The sequence below is a fragment of the Sinohyriopsis cumingii genome, chromosome 19, assembly GCF_028554795.1.
Source record: "Sinohyriopsis cumingii isolate HCF-2022 chromosome 19, ASM2855479v2, whole genome shotgun sequence".
Lineage (NCBI taxonomy): Eukaryota > Metazoa > Mollusca > Bivalvia > Unionida > Unionidae > Sinohyriopsis > Sinohyriopsis cumingii.
The window spans coordinates 25,710,076-25,736,101 of NC_142979.1; the positions used below are offsets into that span (position 1 = coordinate 25,710,076).

The 26,026-nt window shown below is 34.8% G+C and overlaps 1 protein-coding gene across 1 annotated transcript in view; it reads left to right on the forward strand.

Annotated features, from left to right (window-relative positions):
* The window catches only part of LOC149775314 (acetoacetyl-CoA synthetase-like), a 94,772-nt gene that overhangs the window by 45,514 nt on the left and 23,232 nt on the right, over positions 1-26,026 (forward strand). Inside the window, exons 8-13 of the mRNA XM_089944162.1 lie at positions 3,696-3,846; positions 7,416-7,496; positions 12,811-12,935; positions 17,267-17,331; positions 17,676-17,798; positions 20,418-20,531. Of these exons, the coding sequence (XP_089800288.1) occupies positions 3,696-3,846; positions 7,416-7,496; positions 12,811-12,935; positions 17,267-17,331; positions 17,676-17,798; positions 20,418-20,531 (659 nt within the window). The remainder of the gene's footprint in view (positions 1-3,695; positions 3,847-7,415; positions 7,497-12,810; positions 12,936-17,266; positions 17,332-17,675; positions 17,799-20,417; positions 20,532-26,026) is intronic.

Below are 26,026 nucleotides of genomic sequence, written 5' to 3' on the forward strand. Positions count from 1 at the left end.
GGAAGAAATACCACCAAACTATAGACAAATTCATGCCAAGGTCTAGTTGGTCGTAAATGAAAATGGACGATAATATGGGTTTTCACCAGAATACATCTTATGATATCTAGTTGGTCCTTAATGAAACTGCTGCCAATCTAACGTCCAATAAGGCCTTAAAGACATATGATGATGTCTAGTTTGTCCTAAATGAAAATGGGGCCAGTCAAGCATCCAGTATGCCTGCCATTGTGGCTTTATTAAAAATCTTGATGAATGGATGGTCATATCAGTGTGGGGTTTTCACCAGATACATCTTATATTGAGTTAGTCCTAAATGAAAATTGGCACTGCTCTGACATACATTATAGTGGACCTGGTGGTCATTTTGAAAATTTGATCATTGCTACTCTTCCAGAACTGATGGTGATATGACATGGGGTTTTAACTCAAAGACTTCTTATGATGTCTAGTTGGTCCTGAATGAAACTGCTGCTGATCTGAAATCTTCGATAGGTTATGGCTGCCACCTTGAAAATATTGTTATTGCTACTTCTTGATGGATTGTCATTTCACCCAAATGACTAATTATTGTGTCTAGTTGGTCCTAAATGTTGCTGATCTGATATTCAATCATGGCTGACCATGGCATCCATTTTGAAAATCCTATTATCATTACATCCCCTGAATGAACAATTATATTGGTTTTCACCAGAAGACTTGTTATAGTGTCTAGTTTACTAAATGAAACTAATGCCAATCTAAACTCCAATATGGATACCATAGGGACTATCTTAAAATCTTGGATGGTCATAGTGATATTGGGTTTTCACAAAATACTTCTTATTATATCTAATTGGTTCAAAATGGAAATGGTGCTGATCATGCATCCAGTATGGCCACCAAGGTGATCATTGATGGTCATATTTACATGGTGTTTTCATCTAGTGATATCTCGTTGATCGTAAGTAAAATGTTTGCTTATCTTACATCCAAAATGACCACCAGATGGTTTGACATTCAGCAAGTATGAAGAAATTCTTTTGAGCCAGTTGATATTTTGGTTGTACAGGACATTCATGGATCAAAATTTAGAAACCCCATTATTTAATACTAGGTGTCCCATCATTGCTCTTACCAGAAAAGTAGGGGGTCCCGAGTGGCCGAGTTGTCTAAAGTGCTGTCTGTAATGGATCACTGCTGTCTCACCTCTGTTTGTATGGGTTCGAGTCTTGGATTCAGCCAATGTTGGTATGTGAGAAAGCTTGCCAGTAGCTTCTCATGGGTCGGTGGTTCTTTCCGGGGCTTTCCCGGGTTCTTCCTCCACCATTAATACTGGCTGCCATGTATAGCTTATTGTGTGCCAAAAAATGGCGTTAAACCCCACAACAACAACAACTACCAGAAAAGTAATATAATTATGTTAAAAGTTTAGTTATCCTTAGTATGTCTGTGTCTTCTTGAAAGTTTATTTTTATCCTAAATGGAAAACCAAAGTCAAAATTCATTTGTGCAGCATTTACATATGCACTTTTTCAGTATTTAATGTCTATTTAGAATGGATTTTCACTGATGTACATTTATTGAATATACAAGAATGTACTTTTTTATTTTTAAAGAATTGTTCATTTGATTCATCTAATAATTCAAGATGATAAACAAAATAACAAAACAAAAGTTCCTTATTAACCAGGCTGACTGGAATTAAAGTATGTTTTAAGGATTATTTGTTAAAGTGTGCCTAAAACAGTGGCTAAAACCTTAGGGTCAGTGACACTCTTATTGTCCATACCAGGTTTTCATGACTGCTCCGGTGGCCTAGTGATTAGAGCATCTGCCTTGGAAGCAGGAGGTCGTGGGTTTGAACCCCGGCCGAGTCACACCAAAGACTTACAAAAAATGGTATTAACAGCTGCCTCGCCTGATGCTCAGCATTAAGAGGTTAGTGTTAGGACTGGTTGGCCTGGTGTCAGGATGATGTGACTGGGTGGGACACATCATGCTACATGTCTGCGGCATGATGCCCCATTGCTAGACATCACTATAAACTGCAGACATCATAGTGATATGACTGAAAAATTGTTAAAGCTACATTAAAAATCCAAATCACACACACACAATCTCTGGAAATACAAAGGGCTCTTCAAAAATTCCATTCACGGAACTAGAGACTTGAATTCATACTGAAATTTCAAATAAGAATTTAATTCTTGGATTGTACTATTGTGATCCAACAAATGACTGTTGGTACATCAGCATTATGTGGGCCACCACAGGCACATCAACACCTTCATTGTTGATTTATTTTGGATTTTCAATAAAGTATATTTCAAAGTTTAATAATTAGGACTTGTATGTGTAATTCTAGGATTATTTGGAATTTAACTCGCAATACCATAAGTTCCTTTTTTTATATTTTCTCGTTGCATTTTAGGGAAATAATTTAAGTGTAGAATTTTACAAAGCTTGTTGCTTCTCCCCCTTTTCTATGTCTTCTTTTAAGACAACAGAGTCCAAATACTGTTAATCACACTATCTTTCTTGCTTGTTTAATTAAGTCTAACATTTAGCTATTGTGCAGTTTGTCCACAACTGACCCAAATAAGAAAATTGGGCACATCCTGGGGGGAAAAAGGTGCATCACAGGGAGAAATGACAATTCCTTTGAGAATTTTACATGTATTGGACCCAGAAGGTCTGGCAATGTTAAGTGAAAATGATGTTTAAAAAATGCCAGGAGAAACCTCCCATATTTAGGTCCCAATCTCCCCGTTTTTTTATTCAGTCTCCGTACTTGGTTTACGAAAAGTTGACAGGTATGAATTAACTGGTAGCAGAGATAGGTACCATTTCAGAACAGTTGGGTTTAAAGGGATTTATTATTTAGACATATAGGAACAAAGGAAGTCCCCAGGTTATCATTTGAATGAATTCTGGATGTCTTAGAGAAAAAAAAGTCAGAATTATCAAAAGCTGGGAAGTATGTTAATAGAAACCATCTTTATTGTCAACAAACAGACCCTTAACCTCAAAAACTACGTATTAACAGACACATCTGGTAGAGTGTTTTTTGATTAGGTTATTGAACAAGTATTGGAAGATGATAAAAAGGTGTGTGTGTTATTCTTGCTTGTATCTTTTTCATTTTAATTTTGGCCTATGATACATATATTTTGTTTTAAATGTCTGATATGTGTTGACACACTGTCACACAATATACAGTGTAGATACAAATTACATGGTGTGAGGGACTAGTTATTAGTATAAAACCTGGGGCAATTATTTATTTATAGTCTTTCAATAAATCCAGATGAGTTTTCAGACCTTTTGTATGCTTTGTGTCTGTATCCGACATGCCAAAGTTCACAACTGTCATGTTCTAAATGAATATAGATGGCTTGAGCAGTTACTTAAGCAACCGATGCCCTTCTCTTAAATTGCCCATTTAAATTTGAGGATTTTAATGGATATATGTCTTTTGGTTCTGGATTGAGTTTTGATTCTTTGACTTGTCACTCACATTGAAACTTTGGCTCATAAGACACATTTTTTTTATTACGATTTATGCATTCTTTTCTTATTCCTAAAAGAGATACACTAGTAAAAATGTAACCCCTCCTTGCTCAGGATATCAGTCATATCCTAATGTAATTTACAAATTGTTTTGTAAGGACTGACCTTGTTTGTTTACAGAAAATACACAACTTGTTTTGCAGCTGTCTCTTGGACAATTTTCTTGCCACAGGGATAGAGGAGGAAAAAATGCCTGAGTTAAAGTTTGAGCAGGTGCCCTTTAACCACCCTCTCTTCATCATGTACTCATCAGGTACTACAGGGGCACCAAAATGTATTGTCCACTCTGTTGGGGTAAGATCATTTTGCATATATATTTTATGTGTAATGCTAAGCAATATTTTATGTGGATACACAGTACTCGGCATTGACAGCATAAGAAAAACATTTTATTGCCATTTTTTTCTATGCATCCATCTATCCATGTGTCTCTAGACAAGGTGGTTTCCACAACATAATAGTCTTTATTTCTTTCTCAAACTAAATATATCCCACACCCATGGGTAGAAACAAAAGCCCATTGATTTGTGGGCTGCTAGGTCCAAGGGTTGGGTTCATCCAGTAAATCATACATGGGACTGAGCAAAGGCACTTATAATTTTCATATGAACTCCTGGATTAATCAGAGTGCTCTGGCATATAACTTAAAAAAGTACATTCCCCAGATACCATGTTTGTTTAAATGGAACAGCTCTCAATATCACAGGAGCTGAATGTGATTTTTCTTTCTGCATAACAAGTCAAGTTTCCTTGGCCTATTTTTCATCAGCTTCATAGGTAAACTACACTTTTGGATTCAGAGGCCAAGAGGTGAATGATCAGGGTTGCTGTAGCCAATATTGTAATTTTTGGGGTTATACATCAAGTTTCATGGTTTAAATGATTAAATTTTCATCAAACATAAAAGATCAGTATTACTTAAGATTTTTGGGTTTCACATGGTAAATCAAGTTTCCAGCACCCATTGTAAGGAACTTCATAGCTGCATTACTCTTGAGGAAAGGCCAGTCTCTGTGAGTCTGCTTGATGATAGGTCAAGGTCACTGGACTTGAAACTGCATTCTGGATTTCTGCATGATAACTGAATTCAAACTGACCCAGTGTTTATCAAACTTCATAGATATACTACACTTGCACAGTAGCAGCTCCTAATCAGTTCTGGGGGACAATATGTTGTAAAATATCGAGACTTCTGACATTAAATTTGCAATATTTGACACACATACATACATACATACACACACACACACACACACACACACATGCTTGTGCAGTTAGACATACAACAATGAATAGCATGGAAAGCTTTTCATTTCATAGAGGGTCATTTTCAAACCTCAGTGTGACTGGAGTTCAGATTTTTAATTCTAATATAGGGTCAGATTATAAAGGTCAGTTTCTTGAGGTAATATGATGTTAATTTTACATTTTCAATGATTGTGTTCAGTCAGGGAATCAGCATTTCTCCTGAAGTTTTTTGTTTATGATCTGTGGTTGGTTGGTTGTTTTTTTTGACACAGAGGCAGCCAACCAAGGCTGGCCTTGGCGGGTAGAGAATCTACAGTCCTTAGCTTATGAGTGAGATGCTCTGCAAGCTGAGGTACAGTGGATGGCTGTTCTTTATGGAGTACACTATTAAGTGTCTTAAACAGTGAAAAAACAGGTAGGCCTAATGCTGGAAAAATGATAAAAGAGAATGATAGATTTCCTTTAAGATCATAAAATTAAATATTTTATAGTATGATATATGATTTCCTTGGAACAAAAACTTTGGTTAGTTCTCACTCAGAAATTTCACTACCCACTTGCCAGATCCTGCTTTCATAAAATGGTGCTGCTCCAACACACAGCTGTAGCAGCCTTCTTGAATGAATGGTCATATCAACACTAAAAGACTTCTTACAATGTCTTGTTGGTCCTTAATGAAAATGGTGCCAATCTGATGGCCACCATGGCAGCCATCTTGAAAATCATGTGACTGCTACTTCTCATAAACAGAAAGCCATATCAACATTGGGTTTTTACCAGAAGACTTCTTATGATATTGTTGGTCCTAAATGAAAATGATTTTGCTTGAAAACCTTGGTTATTGATATTTCTATTGAATGTATGGTCATATCAGCATCGGCAGTTCCTGGCCTTGATTGAGAATCAAGTAAACAAACTTTTTTTTAAATTCATTTTTATTGTTTGAATGATAATAGTGAAAAATCAAGGCTTTTATCTTGGACACTGGATTTGAATCCAAAAATAATCCAAGAATAATCCACAAATGAAATTTTAGAAGTCCTAGTAACTAACTGTTCTAATGAATTCAAGTTTGAGTCCAGACGAAAAAAACAAAATGGAAGGCGATGGCAAATACTGTAGTCAGTATGGTGCTGTAGTGTCTACAGTTCTTTGTTATTCCAGACAATAATATTCTGGTTTTGAATTTCCAAATAAGATTTAAAGAAATATCTTTGTCCAAGAATTCTGTATGAGCACTCAGATATTTCCAGGAAAAAGAATTAATCTTTTAGAATCCAAATAATTTGAATAAAAATTAAAATGTAACTCCAAAGTGGTCATAAACAAACACTTTTCCAGTGTCCAAAATAAAAGCCCAACTGATATTATTTCTCTATAGACAAAGATTATACAGGCAAATAATGCGCAAAGCAGATACCCATATGAGTGTCATGTGTTCACATTCCAGAATGGTTTAGAAGATATCTACACAAATAAGGTCACGTATTTCATTACAGCCTCAATTTTTCACTATTATCATTCAAACATTAAAAATGAATTTAAAAAAAGAAGTTGTTTACTTAATTCTCAATCAAGGCCATGAACTAGGTCAGCAAATGATACAAAGTTGTGTTTATGACTAACAGTCAGGCCAAACTAATTTCTATAAAATATCAAATTCCTAGTAAACAAAATTACATTACTTTGACATGTAATGAAATTTAAAAAAAAAAGAAAAGATTTTTAAACTTACAAACAATTCAATTAAATCAAATATAAATTAAATCAAATATGCATAACAGAAGGCTTCTGGTGAAGCCTGATGTTAATATGACTATACATTCAGGAGAATTGGTAATCATATTTTAAATACTGTTGCAACCATATTTGAGATCAGATCTGCATCATTTTCATTCAGGACCAATTAGATATTGCAAGTTCTTATTTTTTATTTTTACATTGTTTTTCCAGGGAAATAAATCATTTGTTAAATTTTTCAAAGCTTGTTGTTTTCACTCTTTCTTTTGTTACTGTTTATTAGAGCCAAAACAAGTAACATAAGACTTCTAATGGTGTCTTGTTTTCTCCTAAATGAAAATGGTGCTGAACTTAATCCAGTGTGGCTGCAACAGTGGTATATTTGAAAATCTTATAGTTCAAAATATCAGAGATGGTTTCAGCATCCAGCAAGTAAATAGTAGAAATCATATTATATTGAATTCCTGGTTATTCTTTTCAAACAGTACAGCATCAGTCCTTTGGAGTGACTCATATGGTAAAGTATAATAGAATGATTGCATTAAACCTGAGGTATGAAACAAGTATTTGCTTAATACTGAGATACTGACCTTTGATTTGAGTTTACAGAAATTACAGAGGAGCAAAATTTTTATTTGAGTATGTACTCAAGTTGAGTAAGTTTTATGAAAGACAAGTTAAGTCCTTTTTTGAGGAAGCACTAACTATCACAAGCAAGTGAACAAATGGCAAAGTGTCTGTCTGGTACAATTTACAGTCACTGTTTGACAAGGTTATTCTGTGGAAATATAGAAGAGAATTCCAAACATCTGACAAATTGCAGGTGAGACTCGCATAATGCCATGTCTGTAGAATCTTGTCCCTTTGTTTTGCAGGGGACACTATTGAAACACTTAGAGGAACACCTGATACAGAGTGACATGGAGAGGGAGGATGTTATGTTATACTATACGACTGTAAGTACACAGTTTTTGCCATGTGCTTATTTTCTCTCTCAGAGTTGTTTATCATTTAGAATTCCTACTGTGCATATTTTTACTTACAAGCAAAAAAATGAACCCATCTGTTAAATTCATAAAATTGTAATGATGCATAGTGTAACATGCCAACAAGTATAAGAGTACATTGAAACCTAATTCAACAGAAATCCTTTTAAAGACAAAAAAAAATGTTCCGTTTCCAAATTTGCAGTTCTTTTATTTCAATAAAAATATTCAGCAAACCAAAACCCCACCACTCTGAAAACCCAAACAAATTTTCAGTCCTTAATTTCATTTTTACACTGAAATTAAACTTATAAAACCAAAACTTGACCAGATACAAGGAGGTAACTCCCATATCCCAGTTATAAGATGAGCCAATGGTCCAGAGATATCCTAGTTCTGTGTAAAACTAAGCTCAGCACTTGCACTGACAAAGATTATGACCAGTTTACATCATTAGTCTTTACGCCTGACTAAAGTGTCTACTTTAAAGGTTAATTGTTTGTAGTTTGGTTGTGAAAATGCAAAAGGATATAATTCTTACTTGCCAGTCAACTTACTATACGCATACTATGCACCAAGATAATTCTCAGTCAGCATGATTTTAAAGTTGAAACGGCGATTTAGCCCTTAGCTTTGACATTTTTGTAGACAGTGACCAGCAAAAGTATATTTGCAGTTTGATTCATTCGATTTTATTTTCATTTGAAGAAAAACAAAAGAAGAAATTTTTCTGTACTTGCATGTCACATACCTGCCAGGATATGTTATGTAAAAATAATGCCTTTTACTCCTAATCACCCACAAGCAAATTTTTAAGTAAATTATGTTTCTCCGAGAATACTTACCCAATCACATAACTTAAAAATCGTCTAAAGCATCCCACTATGTGAGTATACTCGTTAGTATATCGGTCAGCCAAAAATCTAGCAGCAGTGGTGGTGGCAAGGGGAGATAATGAGGAAGAGTTATTGCCCTTTGCCTATATTAGATGGAAAGGAGATTATTTTCATCTTTTACTAGGGCTGGAATCACGAGACAGCAGGCAAATATTCCTGATGTGTTTGGTTAAGTATTCTTGGAGAAACATTATTTACTTAAAAATTTGTTTTTTTCAGTAAATCATAGAGACCATTTTTGGCACTATGATATGTCCCCATACCTTTATAAACAGCAGCAGGGATGAACAAACCCAGAACTACCAGATTTTGGTTTTGGACTACTTAACTGTAAGCCTCATAATCTATATAAATGGCAGCAGGGGTGGACAACCCCATAACTACCAGATTTTGTTTTTGGACTACTTAACTCTAAGCCTTCCAGACTACTGGACACATACATTTTTTCTTTTTAAGCAATAAGTGTAAACTGCAGTGTGGTATAAAGACCTGCCTATAACCACTGAGCAAATCAGATAAAGCATTCCTTGCAACAGGACCAGGCTGAGCAGTTTCACACTTTGAAGGCTATGAGAGACACATAGACTTCAAAAAAGCATGTGACTCAATAATGCTCTGCTAAAAACACAGCACAACTTGCATTCACAACTTCAAAGTCAATCCATTGGATCATAACTAAAAAGTAGCTGTCATTTGGACCATATCATCTATTTACAAAACAATGATTGAATGAGAAGTTATGACTGCAGCAAACTATTTTTTCATTCACAGCTTTGAGGTCAGTCAATCTGACTATAGATTTAACTGAGGTGGTCTAATTGCAGTTGGGGGCCCACAAGTGGGCAAGTGGTCTAAAGCGCTAACCATTATGGATCACTGCCATCTCACCTCTGTCTGCATGGGATCAAGTCTCAGATTTGGCCAATGTGGGTATGTGAGAAGGCTTGCCAATAGCTTCTCCTGGGTAGGTGGTTCTTCTCCGGGTTTTCCTGGGTTCTTCCTCCACCATTTATACTGGCCGCCATGTATAGCCTATCTTGTGATGAAAAATGGTGTTAAACCCTACAACAACAACAACAACTGATTGCATTGCTTTGTTTGCAAAGATACTTCCGTTAACAGAATGTAATTATTTTTTTAAGTTACTGCACTGCATATATCCATGGTATATTTTTTCAGCAAACAAGAAAATATTTAGTGGACTTGATAAGTTACATAAAATTTAAACAGAAAACAACTGCTCTCTCCTTAGGATAGTTCTTGATCTTGCAAAGGAATTCATTTCTATCTTAAATGTTTTGAAACGTTTGATTTGGCCTGAATATCTCACAAAATCACATTTGGCCAGCATGTTGGCATATCTGACATCGTCAAACATGTGTTTAATGGTTCATAAATATAATTGTAATATTTAAAATTAACTTGTGACAAATAGAGCTATTTTGAAGAAGAATTGTTTTGTTGATAATTCTGGGAATCACTTTGATATGAAAATTGAAACCATGCTGTTAATGTCATTAAATTCATAACAAGATTACTCCAGAATTTCCATACATTCCTTACTGATGGAAACTACCAAAGTATTGGGTACAGTGAAAAAGTAGCATGGTACATACCATTAAAAATAAATATTGCAGTAAACCAGTATAACAATAATGCCATGCACCTAAATCAGGATATAAACCATAGGTTACTAACATAAGCCTCATATAAACTGAGAGTACTGGACCATAGCATACTAACAAAAGCAGTATAAAATTGGAGAGTACTCAGTCATAGGGCACTAACATAAAATATATAAATTGAGAATACTGGACTAGGGGATATTAATGTAAGCAGTATATACATTTGGAGTGCTTGACCATAACATACTAACGTAAGCAGTATAAAACTGGAGAGTACTGGACTGTAGGGTACTAACATAAGCAGTATATAAATTGAGACTAATAGACTACAGAGTACTAACATAAGTATATATAAGCAATATATAGATAAAGAGTACTCAACCATAGGGTATTCACATAAGCAGTATATAAATTTTGAGTAGTGGACCATAGGGTACTAACATTAGCAGTATATACATTTTGAGTAGCGGACCATAGGGTACTAACATTAGCAATATATAAATGGAGAGTACAGGACCATAAGATATTAACATAAGTAGTATATAAATTGAGATTGCTGGACCATAGCATACTAACATATAGGCAGTCTAAAACTGGAGAGTACTTGACCATAGTTTACTAACATAAGCAGTATATAAACTGAGAGTTGGGGACCATAGGGTATTAATGTAAGCAGTATAAAACTGGAGAGTACTAGATGATAGGTTACTAGCATTAGCAGTATATAAGTTGAAATTGCTGGACCATAGAATACTAACATAAGCAATATATAAATTTTAAGTACTGGACCATAGGGTCCTAACATGAGCATCATATAATTTGAGAGTACTGGACCACAAGCAGTATAAAACTGGAGAGTAGTGGAGCATAGGGTACTAACATAAGCAGTATATAAATGGAGAGCATTGGACCATAGGGTACTAACATAAACAGGACATAAATTGATAGCATAAGCAATTTAAAACTGGAGAATACTGAATTATAATTTACTAGCATAAGTAGTATAAAACTGGAGAGTACTGGACCATAGGGTAGTAGCATAAGTATAAATTGAGAGTACAAATATAAGCAGCATAAACTGGATCATACAGGACCATAGGGTACTTGCATAACCACTACAAACCTTCTGAGTGCATGGGGTACTAGCATAAATAGTATATAAATTGAGAGTACTGGACCATAGGTTACTTTGGAGTCTCTATAAAAGATGGATTGGGGGGATATGTCATTTCAAGATGATTGTTCTCTACATTAATTATCATTATCATTGTTATACATATTTAAATCGCTCCGGTGACCTAGTGGTTAGAGCGTCCGCCTCAGATGCGGGAGGTCGTGGGTTCGATCCACGGCCTAGTCATACCAAAGACTTACAAAAATGGTACTAACAGCTGCCTCGCTTGGCGTACAGCATTAAGAGGTTAGTGTTAGGACTGGTTGGCCTGGTGTCAGGATAATGTGACTGGGTGGGACATCATGCTACATGTCTGTGGCATGATGCTTCAGTGCTAGACATCACTATAAACTGCCACATTGCAGACATTGTAGCGATATGACTGAAAAATTGTTAAAGCTACGTTAAAAATCAAAATCATATTGCATGCATATTTAATTTGTATTGTGATTTACCCTTGTCCATAATTGAGGGTAATGTCCTTTTTTATAAATAACATTACATTGCTAATTCTTGTCTATGATTTTGGATTATGTATTAAGATCAGTATCACTTGAGGTAAGCATGTTTATTTGTCCTTTTAACCTTGGAAGTTTCTAGAAGGGATCTTGTTTATTAATTTGATGGGAAAATGAACCTCATTCTGGTTCTGCTATTGTGTCTTAGTTTTTATATAAGGGACAAATAAACAAATTCTTCATAACATATCTGAACATCACTTCTAGTGGATCAAGTTTGGTTGTGTTCAGTTACTAATTGAGAGGATTTATTTATTTAACTTATTCATTGGAATTACAAAGTGCTTTTTGACTTTAGGACAAAATCACTATATTTGGATTATTGTGAATTCATTTGAAGACATTTTGGATTATATCATTGTGATACATCAAGACTGTTATGCCATCAACACTATTCCAGGCTGTTAGTACATCAGCGCTGTCAAGATTGGAATTTGTTTGGAACATACTGGAATTGATTACGAGTACTCTATACTTTTGGACTTGTGACAGAATGTTTAGAATTATTTGGGATTTAATTCATAATACTTTAAGGTCTTTTTACATTTTCATTTTGTATTTTAGTGAATTTAATTATTTTTTTAGATTTACAATACTTGATTGGTTTTCGCTCTTTTCTATTACTTAGTATAAGACCATAGAGTCATAACATCATCATTATTATCATCATCATCATCTTCAAGTAATACAGACTACCATATTAAAGTTTTATCTGTTATGGTTAGCTTCCTATGGATTGAAAGAAACCATGATCCAATTTCAAGTGAAAGCATCCTTTATTTAAAATATGTTGCAACAGTTGTTTCTTACAATGTTGTAGATTTAAAATCTAGACTTTTGTTTTAAGTTAAAGTACATAAATTATATTCCAGTACTAAATTCAGTTTGGTTTTTTTTTTTGCTTAAGAAAGCTAAAATTATGATTTAGAAACAATACAGATATTGTTAACTTTGAAGATGCAAGTTGTATTAAACTTGATGAGACCTTTTGCATGTATGGAAATACTGGTGCATTGAGCAAGAAACTTTGTTATCTTAATTCTGGAAGTTGAATATACATTCTTACCATAGGTTGGTTGGATGATGTGGAATTGGCAGGTGTCAGCATTGGCTGTTGGAGCAACCATTGTCCTTTATGATGGCTCTCCTCTTGTACCCCATGCCAACATCGTTTGGGACCTGGTGGATGAGCTTGGGTAGGTACTATCAGGAATTCTGTTGTTACCCATTGTTTTCTGTATTTTACAATTTATGTCCAAGAAGTCATATAACCATGCATGAGAATTTTCCACGTACTTGTGGATTACAAATGTTTATTTAGGTGTGAGCAGCCACATTGTAACCCACAAGAATGAGAGCATGGTAAGAGAGATAAAAATGTGAAAAATTAAATTAAGATAGGACTTTATAAGTACATCAGTGACTTTGAAGATATCTGAATGAAAATGGGATCATCAGTTTGACAACAAGGAAGGCATTGTACGAAATGATGCAAATGAAGAAATAAAATTTTGATGGATCTTGCATCTGATATACTGTTGTATAGATAATGCATGCATGAACAGTGTGTTTACCTATTTCAGTAATAATATTTTATCTTCAGCCATTCTCATATCTTTGTAACAATGTTGACAAACTATAAGAACAACTACATATGTTCAGTTTGTGAGAAGCATCATAAAGATGAGACAGAGTGGTTGCAAGAAAGTTTCTACACAAAATAACATTAAATTTTTGTACTTTTGTTCACTGCTCATCAACCACTCTGGTGGTGTAATGGTTAGAGCGTCCTCCTCAGAAGTGGGAGGTCGTGGGTTTGAACCCCAGCCGAGTCATACCAAAGACTTACAAAAATGACATAACAGCTGCATTGCTAGGTGCTCAGCATTAAGAGGTTAGTGTTAGTACTGGTCGGCCTGGTGTCAGGATAATGTGTCTATGGCATGATGCCCCAGTGCTGGACATCACTGTAAACTGCCACACTGCAGACATTGTAGCGATATGACTGAAAAATTGTTAAAGCTATGTTAAAAATCCTAATCACACACTGCTTGTCATAGAGAACAGGAAGTATTAAATTGGAGCTGTCTGCCCATCCACCTGTCTGTCAGTGATACTTTCATATCCCCCCAAAAACAATTGATTTTGGATTTCAACCGTATTTAGTGTGCAATATTGATAATGATGAGACCTTGGTGGAGTTTGATTGCTGGCATTCCATTATTTAGCACGATTATATCCCCTGAATGTCAGACACACCCACTTTTGTTACCACACAATAACTCCCTCAACTATTGTTTAGATTTAAACCTAAAATTGGATATACAGCTTGATATTTATGAGACCTCAGTCTTCTAAAGTTGCCAGCATCCTGCATCTTTGTTTAGCAGAGTTGTTGCCCTGCTCCCCTTCTATTTCTACCCAATAACTCCCTAAATTATTGGATTTCAACCAAAATTTGGTATGCTGATGAGGCTCCCTACCCCCATTATGAGTTTGATTGTTAACATTCTGTACCAACATTTAGCAGTCATAGCCCAATTATCAGATCCATCCACTTTCTTTTCCACACATTAAATACCTTGTTTGTTATTGGATGTTAGCTGAATTTGGCATGCTTGTTTATCATGATGAGATTTGGGTCAGGTTCAATTATCATCATTCTGCATCATTATTTAGCATAGTTCTAGGCTCTGCTTCTCAGACCCACCCAAGGTTCCACACATTAACTTTTAATTATGATTGGATTTCAACCAAATTCAGTATGCAGCTGGATTTTCATGAAACCTTGGGTGAGTACAGATTCCAGCATATTGTATCATTGGGTGAGTACAGATGCCAGCATATTGTATCATTGGGTGAGTACAGATGCCAGCATATTGTATCATTGGGTAAGTACAGATGCCAGCATATTGTATCATTGGGTGAGTACAGATGCCAGCATATTGTATCGTTCAGTCAATGTTATAGACAAGTTGATATTGACGAGACTTTGGCTGAATTCAGATGTCAGTATATTACATCATCTTTAAGTGAGTTATAGATCCTCTTTCATAGACCCACTCACTTTAATTTCCACAAAAAAATTCCTTTATTTATAACTGGTTTTCAACCCAGTTTGATAGAAAATTTGATATTGTTAGGCCCTTGACTGTGGCAGAATTCTGTTATTATTTAGTAGACATCAAACAAATTCACTTTCATTTCAGCATTATAACTGCCTTGATTTTAGTTGGATTTCAATCAAAGTTGGTTCTCAGCTTGATTTTGAGGAGGCCTAGGCTGTGTTCATTTGTCAGCATTCTACATCATTTAGCAGTACAGTAGTCCCCCTCTTATAAGGCCACCCCTAATGCAGCAGGGAAGTGGCCTTATAATGCGGGTGGCCTTTCTAGAGGGGGATGACAAATGCGAATAGTAAACACATGAAAAAAGTCACAAGTACATTTAATTTTAAATATTTAATATTTTAATTAAAAAATCACATGCATGATGTGAAATAAATGTAAAACAAACTTTGTCATCATTTGGAAAAGAATGCATGAATAACCAATGATACAGTTTTAAAACTGGCTTTATAATTATGTTACAGTTCACATCACGTCACTTTGTTGGTAATAGTCTAAAAAAACAAACCAGTCTCATCACATTAAAAATATCCTTGCTGTCATATCCCCTGCATATATCATTTAGTCTTTTGTTCCAATCTTCGACAACTTCATTATTAACATCAGCTGATTCGCCGCTAATGACAGAACACTTGATATTGTGTCTCACTTGAAATATATTTGCTTTTTCTTGTCTTTCAAATCAGGATACAAACGTCTCCTGGCTCAAACAATCTTCCTTTCTCCATCCATTTCACCTTTCCACTTCTGCAGAATTGTTTCATTATCTTTCACGATATTGTTTATCTGAGTCTTCCCGACGTTAGTTTTCTGCAAGGATCCTTGACGACACTCCCCCCCCCCGGTCAGTTGAATTACTTTCACGTTCTCCTCTAAACTGAGAATTTGTATTTTCCTCCATGACATGTTGATCTTTTTGCAGTAGGTTATTCATGTTGCCAACTACAATACTGATAAAACAATTTTGTATGCATCTAAACAAATTGCCGTGTGTTTTTAAAGGAAGTGATCTTGTCACGTGATTCGTTAGTCGCAGTCTGGTACCCTGTTGTTTTTATACATTCTTGAAACTAGGTGAAAAGCCAAAACGGCTTCGATATGTACCATTAACATCACGCAGATCTGACCTCGCGGCCGCTAGGATTCGTAATTTTGACAATTATTGTCAGTAGTAATAGCCACTGATTACCAAAGTGAACAAGCTCAACATCTTACTAAGGGAAGCCATAAAGGCTATTAAACCATTTTCCTGCTGACTTTGGTATTGTACATCGATACTGCCACTTCTCAGCTGTTACTACTGTATTCTTAACAATTATCAGAGTGACTAAACCGGACATCTTATGATAACACAGCAATAAGGCTAATTGGATTACATGTACGTACCCTTTTGTATGGATTAAAATTTGAGTCTTTCTCGGTTTTTATGGAATAAATTTGGCTTCTCGTGAGGCGTAAATGATATAATATTAACCTTAGTGGTAAATGTACTTTACTCAACACTTCTTTCAGTATGACATCGGGAAACAGAAATCGGATTACTTAACACACGTTATGAATACAATACTGGTTCTGGATACATATTCAAATAAAATGCGGCCGCTTGTGAGGGGTAAATTTTATGATTTTGCACTAATATGCTGGTCGCGTTAGGTGGGTGGCCTTTCGCGAGGGGTACTTTTGAACACAAACTCGTCGGTGCCAACGGATTCTGGCCGTAAGGAGCAGGTGGCCGCTGGTCAGGGGGGCCATTCAAGAGGGGGACTACTGTATTTCCAACCATGATTATCATACCTACACACTTTCATTTCTGCACATGAATGAATTTTTAAAAGATTTATTCGGCAGCTTCATACTAATGAACGAATCACGTGTATTCTGATGCTCCTAGTAAGAAAACAATCATGGTATTTGAGGAATTTGTTTGCATCAATAGAATGAAAAGTGAATACTTTCCACTGTATGAGTTTTTTTAGTGATTCTAATGACCTGTTTGCTTTAAATAAAGTTTTAGTGATTTTTAAAAATAGATGATGCATATTTCACATGATCCCTCTGTATCTTACTGTTAGTTTTGCTATTTTTTAATAGCTTAATCTGAAAAATGAATCTGGAGAGAATGCCTATCTTTTTATAATAGATATAGAATGCTTGAAGATTTTTCGGTAAGCAAAGTATGAGGCAGTATTGAGAAGATGTCCAGTACTAAGATGAGACTTTAAATTTTATATTAAGTGTAGATTTTACCAGAACTCTCCTTTGCATTGTGATGCCTTGCATTTGATTAAAAGTTATCGTTCTTCTTCGTGTAGAAAGGAAAAGAAAGTTTTTAATATATCCCATGCAGGACAAAGATACTGGGAACAAGTAGAAAAAAGTTTTTAATATATTCCATGTAGGATAACAATACTGGGAACAAGTGCCAAGTGGCTGGCTGTGATGGAGGAACGCAACTTAAAGCCAGGTAGGTTATTTTCATATTTATTTAAAGGGATATAACTTTTTTTGAATAAATTTACTTTCAACAAGGAGATCACTTTGGTACTTTTAAAAATCCAATTAATTAGAGGGCAGTTTGAATCCAGAAAGATTAGTTAACAGTTAATAATAAGTAATTAGCCCAAGATATTAAAGATACTAAAGGTGTTATATATAATGGATTCAGTTGTGAAAAAAAAAGATTAAATTTTCACTAACAAGGAGAAATGTGTCTCCTTATTGAGTTGGTAACATCTCACATTTATCATTTTCATGCACTCTGTTATATCATCACCATGTATAATACAAAACAGAATGTTTTTCTCGCAGGATCAACACATAAGCTGCAGAGACTGAAGATGATATTGTCGACAGGGTCTCCACTGATGCCACGAAGCTATGATTATGTGTACAGGGAAATCAAAAGCGACATTTTGCTGGGTTCTATCTCAGGTGCATTGTGACTGTAAATTATAATGTTTTAGCATCGTAAAGTTTGAAAATTCAGTAAATGCTCCTTTTAAAAAAAATTGTTGAGAAAAGATGATCAGCTAAAAGTATACTGCAGGTTATAATAATCATAACCATGAATATACTCCTGTGTAGGTTGTGTTGTTATTGCTAAATGTTGTGGAGAGTTCCTGCCAGTGATATCAGTGTGTATTAAGCTTTTTAATGACATAGGTTATGTCATTGAGATTTGAAGAACTTAGAATGTACATTTTTTGGAAACTCAGGATGCATAAATGTAAGTATATTTATTACCATTCTTATTACTAGCAAAAGAAGACATATCTATGCCCTGTCACTTGCATCTCACTGTTGGAGGGACCCCAGCTATGTCATTGTGTGTCATCTATTGCTAGCCCAACTTTGTATTGGAATAGTCAAACAGGAGGAAATTGCAAGGCAGCGGTTGTGTGTCAGTCTGTTATGCCAGCAGAAATAATAATTTCTCATCATCTTGGCTTATTGGCTCTGATTCGCTTAATTTCCTACCAAACCTTCAGTTGCATTTTTTCTTCTTGTATTTAGTGTTTTGACTGACTTGTAAAAGGGTACATCTCTGATAGATATGTGATAGCATTTGGCCTCAGTGTGCTTTCTTATAGACCCTAGAGAGCACTGGTCATAGTGTGAACCATTCTATTTGTGGAAAATTTTTCAATTTAAGTTATCAGAATTGTATTTTCAGTTACTTCATCTCTCACGTTTGTTCTTGATATTGCAGATATCATTCATTTGGTTGTTCAAAGTTTCGTCTGTGACTCAGTGATCTCATCCACATCATTAACATTATCATCTCTGCTTTTCAGATGGATAAACATGCTTGTTCAGTTCACTCACAAACAAATCTAATCAACTGAAAGCTTCTATGACATGAGTGTACATGGTTTGTTTATAAAGTAGTTCCTAATACTCAATACTATCTTTAGACAAATGTGTCTTGCAATATAAAGGTGTTAGTATAAACAAATACTGCACGATCCTGAAGATAATGGGGAAAAATTGAGCATATAATAATATATGTTCTTTTTAAATTTTCACTTTTGTATTTCTAGGGTAATAATTATTTATTGAATTTTACAAAACTTGTTGGTTTTTGTTCCTTGATATTACTTACTTTAAGACCATGGAGTTGTAACAGGCAGCCCATTGGGCATACATTCCCTGCATTCCAGAGGAGAGTGCCTTTAAGTTTCATTGTTTGGGATTTTTTTCTGACCTCACTGGGATTTCTGCCTACTGCTCCATCCATTTATTCCATCTTAGCTCCTGACCTGTCCAGTTCACACATTGAAAAGGATTTGGAAAAGTTGCATGTCTTGCACGCTGGTACTATGGTAGTGACATACTTGCCTTGCAGGCATCATTTCTGTATTTCAGCTTTTGACCAGAATATTGTTGAAGCTGCTGTCATACAAAATGTGGTTCCTGATAACTTTGGTTTCATCTTGCAGGGTCAGTGAACTGACCAAAACTGATTTCAGTTCTGCTGAGATAGTTTTTTGGTTCTAAAGATACAATCAGGAATTGTGGCCAAGAACCAGTTGCCATCCATGGTTAATTAGAATGTTATCATTTGCTCTCTCTCATCATTTGACCCTCAGAGAGAGGTCAGATTCCATGACAAAGTTCTTGTTTTCAAATGCAACCTGGAATGAACTGAGAACATTCATGGAGCCTGGAAGAAAACTTTTCCTCCCTATTATAGAGGAAAAGCATGACATCACTCCTGAAGATTTGGCATCTTAGTTCATGTTTTGGGATTTGCTTAATGTTTTTATGAGATTTCACAGGATCAGATTTGCCATCTCTACAGACTGGTTTTCACACAGTAACAGTTCTGTATTACAGACCTGGACCAAACTTTGTGGAGGGTTTGTACTTAGGGTAGGGAGGAAGAAATGGCAGTTTCAGTCAAAATGTAAAAGTGGTTGTAACAAGAAAAACAGTATATGCACACAAAAGCTTGACTTCTGGACCATGTAAATTTTATCAAAGTTTGGGGATAACTTACATTTTGGATAAGAATGTAACCTGTTTTTTTTGGGGGGGGAGGGTCAGAAGTCAAGTACACTGACTGAAAGTAGAAAAATGGTTGTGCTTCTGGTAAAGGCCTCTTAATTTTGGAGGGGGGGGGTAAATGGAAAAAGTCAGTATCATTTTGACCTATATGAAGAATTGGTTTTTGTATAATAACGTTTATTCAAGGGTATGTTTCTTAACCAAATTTTGTGGATGTCTTGCTTTTAGTTTATTATATATTGGGCCAAAAGGGTCATGGTGATTCTAATAAGAAAATAATGGTTTGTCTGCAAGAAGTTGACTAAAAGACTGCATATTACTGAGAGTCAACCATGTCCTACTAAATATTAATCACATATGTTCATGAGGATCAGACAGCCAGTAATGCATATAAATATTATATGCCTACCCAGAGTATCATCAAAAACAGGGTGGGTATTAATGTACTGTTCTTGGTACTCTTGTTTATGTAGAAAATACGTCAGGTGAAAACTCACAATGTAATTTATTGTTCTTCATGGCTTTGTTGTTCCTGTCTTCTAGGAGGAACGGATATCATTGCATGTTTCATGGGTCAAACCTGGAAGTTGCCTGTGTACTGTGGGGAGATCCAGGGCTGTCTTCTGGGCTGTGACATGCGGGCTTTTGGCGAGGATGGTAAGAAATTAGTCACTAAGGAAGTTATTGCCTTGCCATCATAAAATGATTTCAACCTTCAATAGTGATGGCATCATTATCATCATCATCATCATCATTGTCTGCATGTATATTTTGTGTAAAATCATGTACCACCATACATGACAGCATGATTTAGAGGGATTTAATATTTAAATGTAACTCTTGTTTTTTATTGTCATTATGTCTGTATACACTGATCATATACTTTGCTAACTATAAAACATCAAAGAATAAAGTGCACATTGGCACTGTTACATTCCAAGGACTCACAGCTTGCTAGATTATAATATTTATTTTGTTTTGTTAAGAGCTTCTCATGCATAGATGCAAATGTTGATCATCAACCAACCAGTTAGTAAATACCTTTTTAGGAACTTAGATGTGCATATTGACAAATCAGTGTGCTACCCATCTGATGCAAATGTTGGTCATAAACCAAGCATTTAGTAAAGAACTTTTAAGAAACTTCAAGGTACATATATAACAATCACTGTGCTGCTGTGATTTTTATCAGAAGTTATTGCTATTTTTGACTTGTTGCTAGATGACAGTATTGTGAATGCAACGTGTCTCAGAGTTTTTAATGGATTGCCATGAAACTTTTGTATATTCAATGGCCTTTATCTGAATATGCAGCATATTATTTGGCTGTCATAATTCTTGCTAGCTGTTATCCATGTGTTCCTGCAGCTTGATGCAGTGTTAAACAAAATCTCATGAACACAACTTGCCCTGAAGTTTGTACAGATTGCTGTGAAACATATCATCATTCTAATCTCAATATATCGACAAATTGTTTGTGTCCCTGTAATTATTATTCCAGCGTATTCCCATTTCTGACTCACAGCTCGATGATCAATGTCACTAAATTTTGTGAATGCTATACAGTTTTTAATGGATTGTTATGAAACTTGGTACATATTATGGCTATCGTCTCAAAATGCAAAGAGAATTTAGCAGTCTGTTTACGACGTTAAAAGTGACCATGAATAATCGTATCTTCAGAGTTATGTGCTTCATTTGATATTATGTATATTAGTATCAATTCAGTCTTTAAGACATCAGTGTTTCCAATAATTTGAGTTGATTATAGATTTGTATCCATAATGGGGAGAGGGTAAATTTACATATGCTTATTGCCCACCATTCATCCAGTTATACCATACATGTTTTTGCATTGTAAAGACTAGTAAACTCCATATCCTTTATACCTACAGTACTTTTGATTCACAAAGTATTCAGTATAAAAGTGTTAATGAATTTTTAATAGAGTAAACTTTATCAACTTCTGTTATGAGGGTGCAGAAGCCTGGCAACGATAAACTTGCTAAACTGTTGTTAGTGTTAGAGATTCATCAAAGATCAAAACATAAAGAGTGATTTGGGGGGTATCGCAAAAATTCAAATGATCAATACTACTGCAGATAGCCAACATACACTGTTTTAGCCACTGATGGCTAAAGAAGAAAAATTAAATAGAAAAAGGAACAAATGGAACAATATACATTGTTAGGAAGAATTACAATGATATAAAGTGCATCAGTGAAATGTTGGTGTTTTTGAGTACCATATATACTTGCATATAAGCCCGTTCACGTATAAACCGACCCCACAAACTGAATAGGTTTAAACACTTAAAAGTGCATGACCCGTATCTAAGCAGACCCACAACTTCATGACATCATAAGATGCATGTGGTAAGTTCTAAATGCACTTATTTAGGCAAACTTATATTAACATAAATTACACATATACTCCTCTCAGGTTGGCATCTATGATTATTTTAAAAACTGGTATAACTTGTTTGAAAAGTAATTTATTTAATTTTCTCTTTTCTTATTGTTTCTGTCTAATTTAGTTTTGTGTATAACTTGATCGAACAATGACAAGAATTAAGCATTCACAAGTTGCTGTAACACTACCTCTCCCTTTTGACTCAGTTATTGTTTGTTTATGCATTATTGCATTTGACATTTTATATCAGTGCACCAGTAGTTACGTTTTTATTTTGCCTTGAAATTGTACATACCTAACTCATTAAAATGTTTGGCTACTGAACATATTTATATAATGGCGCCACCACATGTACATTGTAGGTTTAAACAGGTGCTGAATGAAGTACATTCCAATGAATGAAGTACATCCCTTGGAGTCAAATCATGGGCACCACTGCACTAAACTTGAATGTTATCTCCAAAATACAGTAATGAAGTTTTAGAAATGATGCTTCAAATATTATGCTAAGCTGAGCTGTATTTTGCTTTGATGTAAGCAACCTTATACCATACCTGTCAACTCTCATGCTGGGAGGAAAAAAATCCCAATTCTTAGGGTCGTTCCACGCCAACCTCCCGATTTCATTATATCTCCTGAGTTTTGCAGAGAACTCTCGATTATTACATTATGTCATCGATTTTCATTTATCCTTAAAAGGAAAACTCCTACATAAATAGAGATATCATATGCAATCCATGGAAGCCATTTTCTTTTGTATCACCTGTGAATATTGTGGTGACGAAATAGTTACTTTACTAGAAAGAATTCGCTTCTTCAATAAATGGAATGTTAAGTTTAAACATTATTCACTTAAATTTATGATTTTTTTTTTACCTCTACAAGAATACAAAAATCAGAAAATAAACCAGAACAAAAAATAAACCACAACAATAAAATTGTTGACAATTACTTTCAATCCCAAAAATGATCACCTTGATTGATGTAACTCCATATGCTATAGCACCATTCCCACCAAAGAAACTTAACACAAGTGAACACCTGGCATTTCTATACCATATATATGAACGTTAATTACCATCGTTAAATTAGAAGGAATGAATCAAAATACATAACATGTGGCAAATGTGTCCTCAAAAAACTAATTCAGAATACATATGTTTTTTAGTAAACAATACTAAATGCCATACAAGTTGACAATAAGGAAATAAAGTCAGATATATGAGGGGAAAATAGTTGCCATATGTACGGTACTGTGAGGCTGCCTATTTAGGTACTTTTAGTTCAATAAAATTGGGAATCTTTTATTTGCCAATCAATTGCTGGTGCTTGCATAACACACAGTAGTGTAGAACATGGTTTCTTTGAATTATGACAGAGGGCCAGTCATTTTCACAAAATAGTTGCATCAATAAGCAGGATTAACTTCTGATTTGTCATGCTGGCTTTCTTGCTTGTTTATTTAAAAGTAACCTTTAGCTATTGTGCAGTTTAGTCACAGCTGACCACAGTATGAAAATTGGGCATGTCCTGGGGGGAAATAGGGGGTGTCTCAGGGAAAACAGTTCATCCTTTGCGAATTTCACACATATTGGACCCAGAAGATTGGTCAATATTTAGTGAAACCAAGGCTTTAAAAATGCCAGGAAAAACCTCCTGATTTTAGGTTCCAATCTCCCAATTTTTTTATTCATTCTCCCTACTTGGATTTTGAAAAGTTTACAGGTATGCCTTACATCCCGTTTTACGAAACTACGGTAGTCGTGCTAATATTGTGGAATGAAAGGCTATTGCACATCAATGTACTGGTATAGTTACCGGTCAAAATTCCCTCTTAACACAAGCCATTTTCAGGGTTTTATGATTAACTGGCCTTTATTGCTGTCGGAAAACGAAAGGCAAATTAGGCCAACTATCAACAAAGGAGACGCCAAAATATCAAGCTTTCCATTGTGAGGAAAGTTATGATGTTGTTCAGCCAAAACACAAAAGTAAAGTAGATTGATATTAGTTAAACATAATGAGAATTTTAGCCTTTATTATTACAGTTCTTCATGAACATATAAGTTATGCTGGTTATGTGCCTTGTACAATTGAACATGTGTACCTTTTCATAAATGTTACCTCAGTTTGTAGGATTGCTTGTATCATTGAAAATTATTAACTTGTGAGAACATGATTCAACGTAAATGAAACAGCTGTTAAAGACTAGCTGAAATGTTATCTGGAAGAATGCAATTTGGTAAAAAAAATGAATAAAGCAAAATCTGCAACTAATATCTTTGGGAATAAATTAGGATTTAAGTGATGCTTAGCACACTTTGCACCGTGTAAGTGCTGTACATTATAGTTCAGCCTGGTCTCCTGGGTAAACTCAACCAGCCCGAAATTATGAAGTCTGCATTTACCTTTATTTAATTTCATGTTGGAGAAATCAGAAAATATGCACATGCAAAATAATAACAAAATAGTACTTTATAACAGTTAAAGAAGTGTCAGGACATGGAAAATTATTTTTTTTACGTGTATATGTCTTGGACACGGAAAAAAAATATTTTTTCGTGTCCCACGATTTACAGCCATTATACAGTAGTCAACAAAAAGACTTAAAACCTGTCAAGTTTAGACATTGGCCTGCGGATAAGCTGACCCCTCTTCTTCCAGGGCTTTATTTTTTCCTAAATTATTTGGCTTTTACGCAAGTATATACAGTATATTTTCTAAACTTTTTTTTTGTAAGTCACAAAGACAATTTAAATACATTTTTGTAAAGCCTGTTTTGTCCATTTTTCAAAAATAAATCATTCAGAATGAAATGTTGTGAACTGAAATGGTAAATCTGGACAAACTTCTAAATATCACTCATACATAATAAATTAATTTAAATAATCTTTAATTATATTGTACATTATATTTTATGATTGTTTATTTCTTTTTTGTATGTATATTTCTTTTTTGTAGGTAGGCTAAAGAAGAAATGTGCTTTCAATTTTAAATTATTTGTCGTTATGATGGGCATGACTTTTTTTCTTTGTTCCTTTTCTTTCTTTCCTGAAAGTACATCTGGTTTCAGTGGTTGTTTGAAGCCCTACTCTGTGTTTAAAATGAAGTTTGACAATTTGCTTGCCTATAGTAAGCTTGAAATGAAATTGACAGTTTGCAGTGCCAGCAAACCTCTTGATGATGCTTTCTATTGGACCCAGTTTAATTGATTAATCCATACTTTATGCATCTTCATTTCTTCAGAAGAAAAATATGATTTTTTTTCCTGTTCTTCCTTCCCACTTGATGACTATGTAGCATTATCATTGAAATACCCATTGCATCAGTGAACTTGTATAGTAATATATAGTAAGTTTATTCTGCTTTGATGTTACACATAGCTGTAAAAAGATAGGCTTAGTCAAGGGGGGTATGGCCATCTGTAATTTGTCACTGTACATTATTTTTAATGCTAAATTTCAGCAATTGGGTGGGAAGCAATTGTACTTGAAAAGCAAAGTTTTAACTGACACATTTTTGTTTTTAAATTCGTTAAAAAAATATGCACTTAAGGATTGATTGTTCAATCTATATTTGACCTTCAGGTATGAATTATTCGATAAAACTGGTTGATATAGATGGCAAAATTAGTTGCAAATTATATTGGTGTTTGGGTTAAAATTGCTTTAACATGTTTATTATGTTATAATTTTCAAGAGTTGCACTTATTATGCTGTGTCCATGCAGTGGTTAAATAA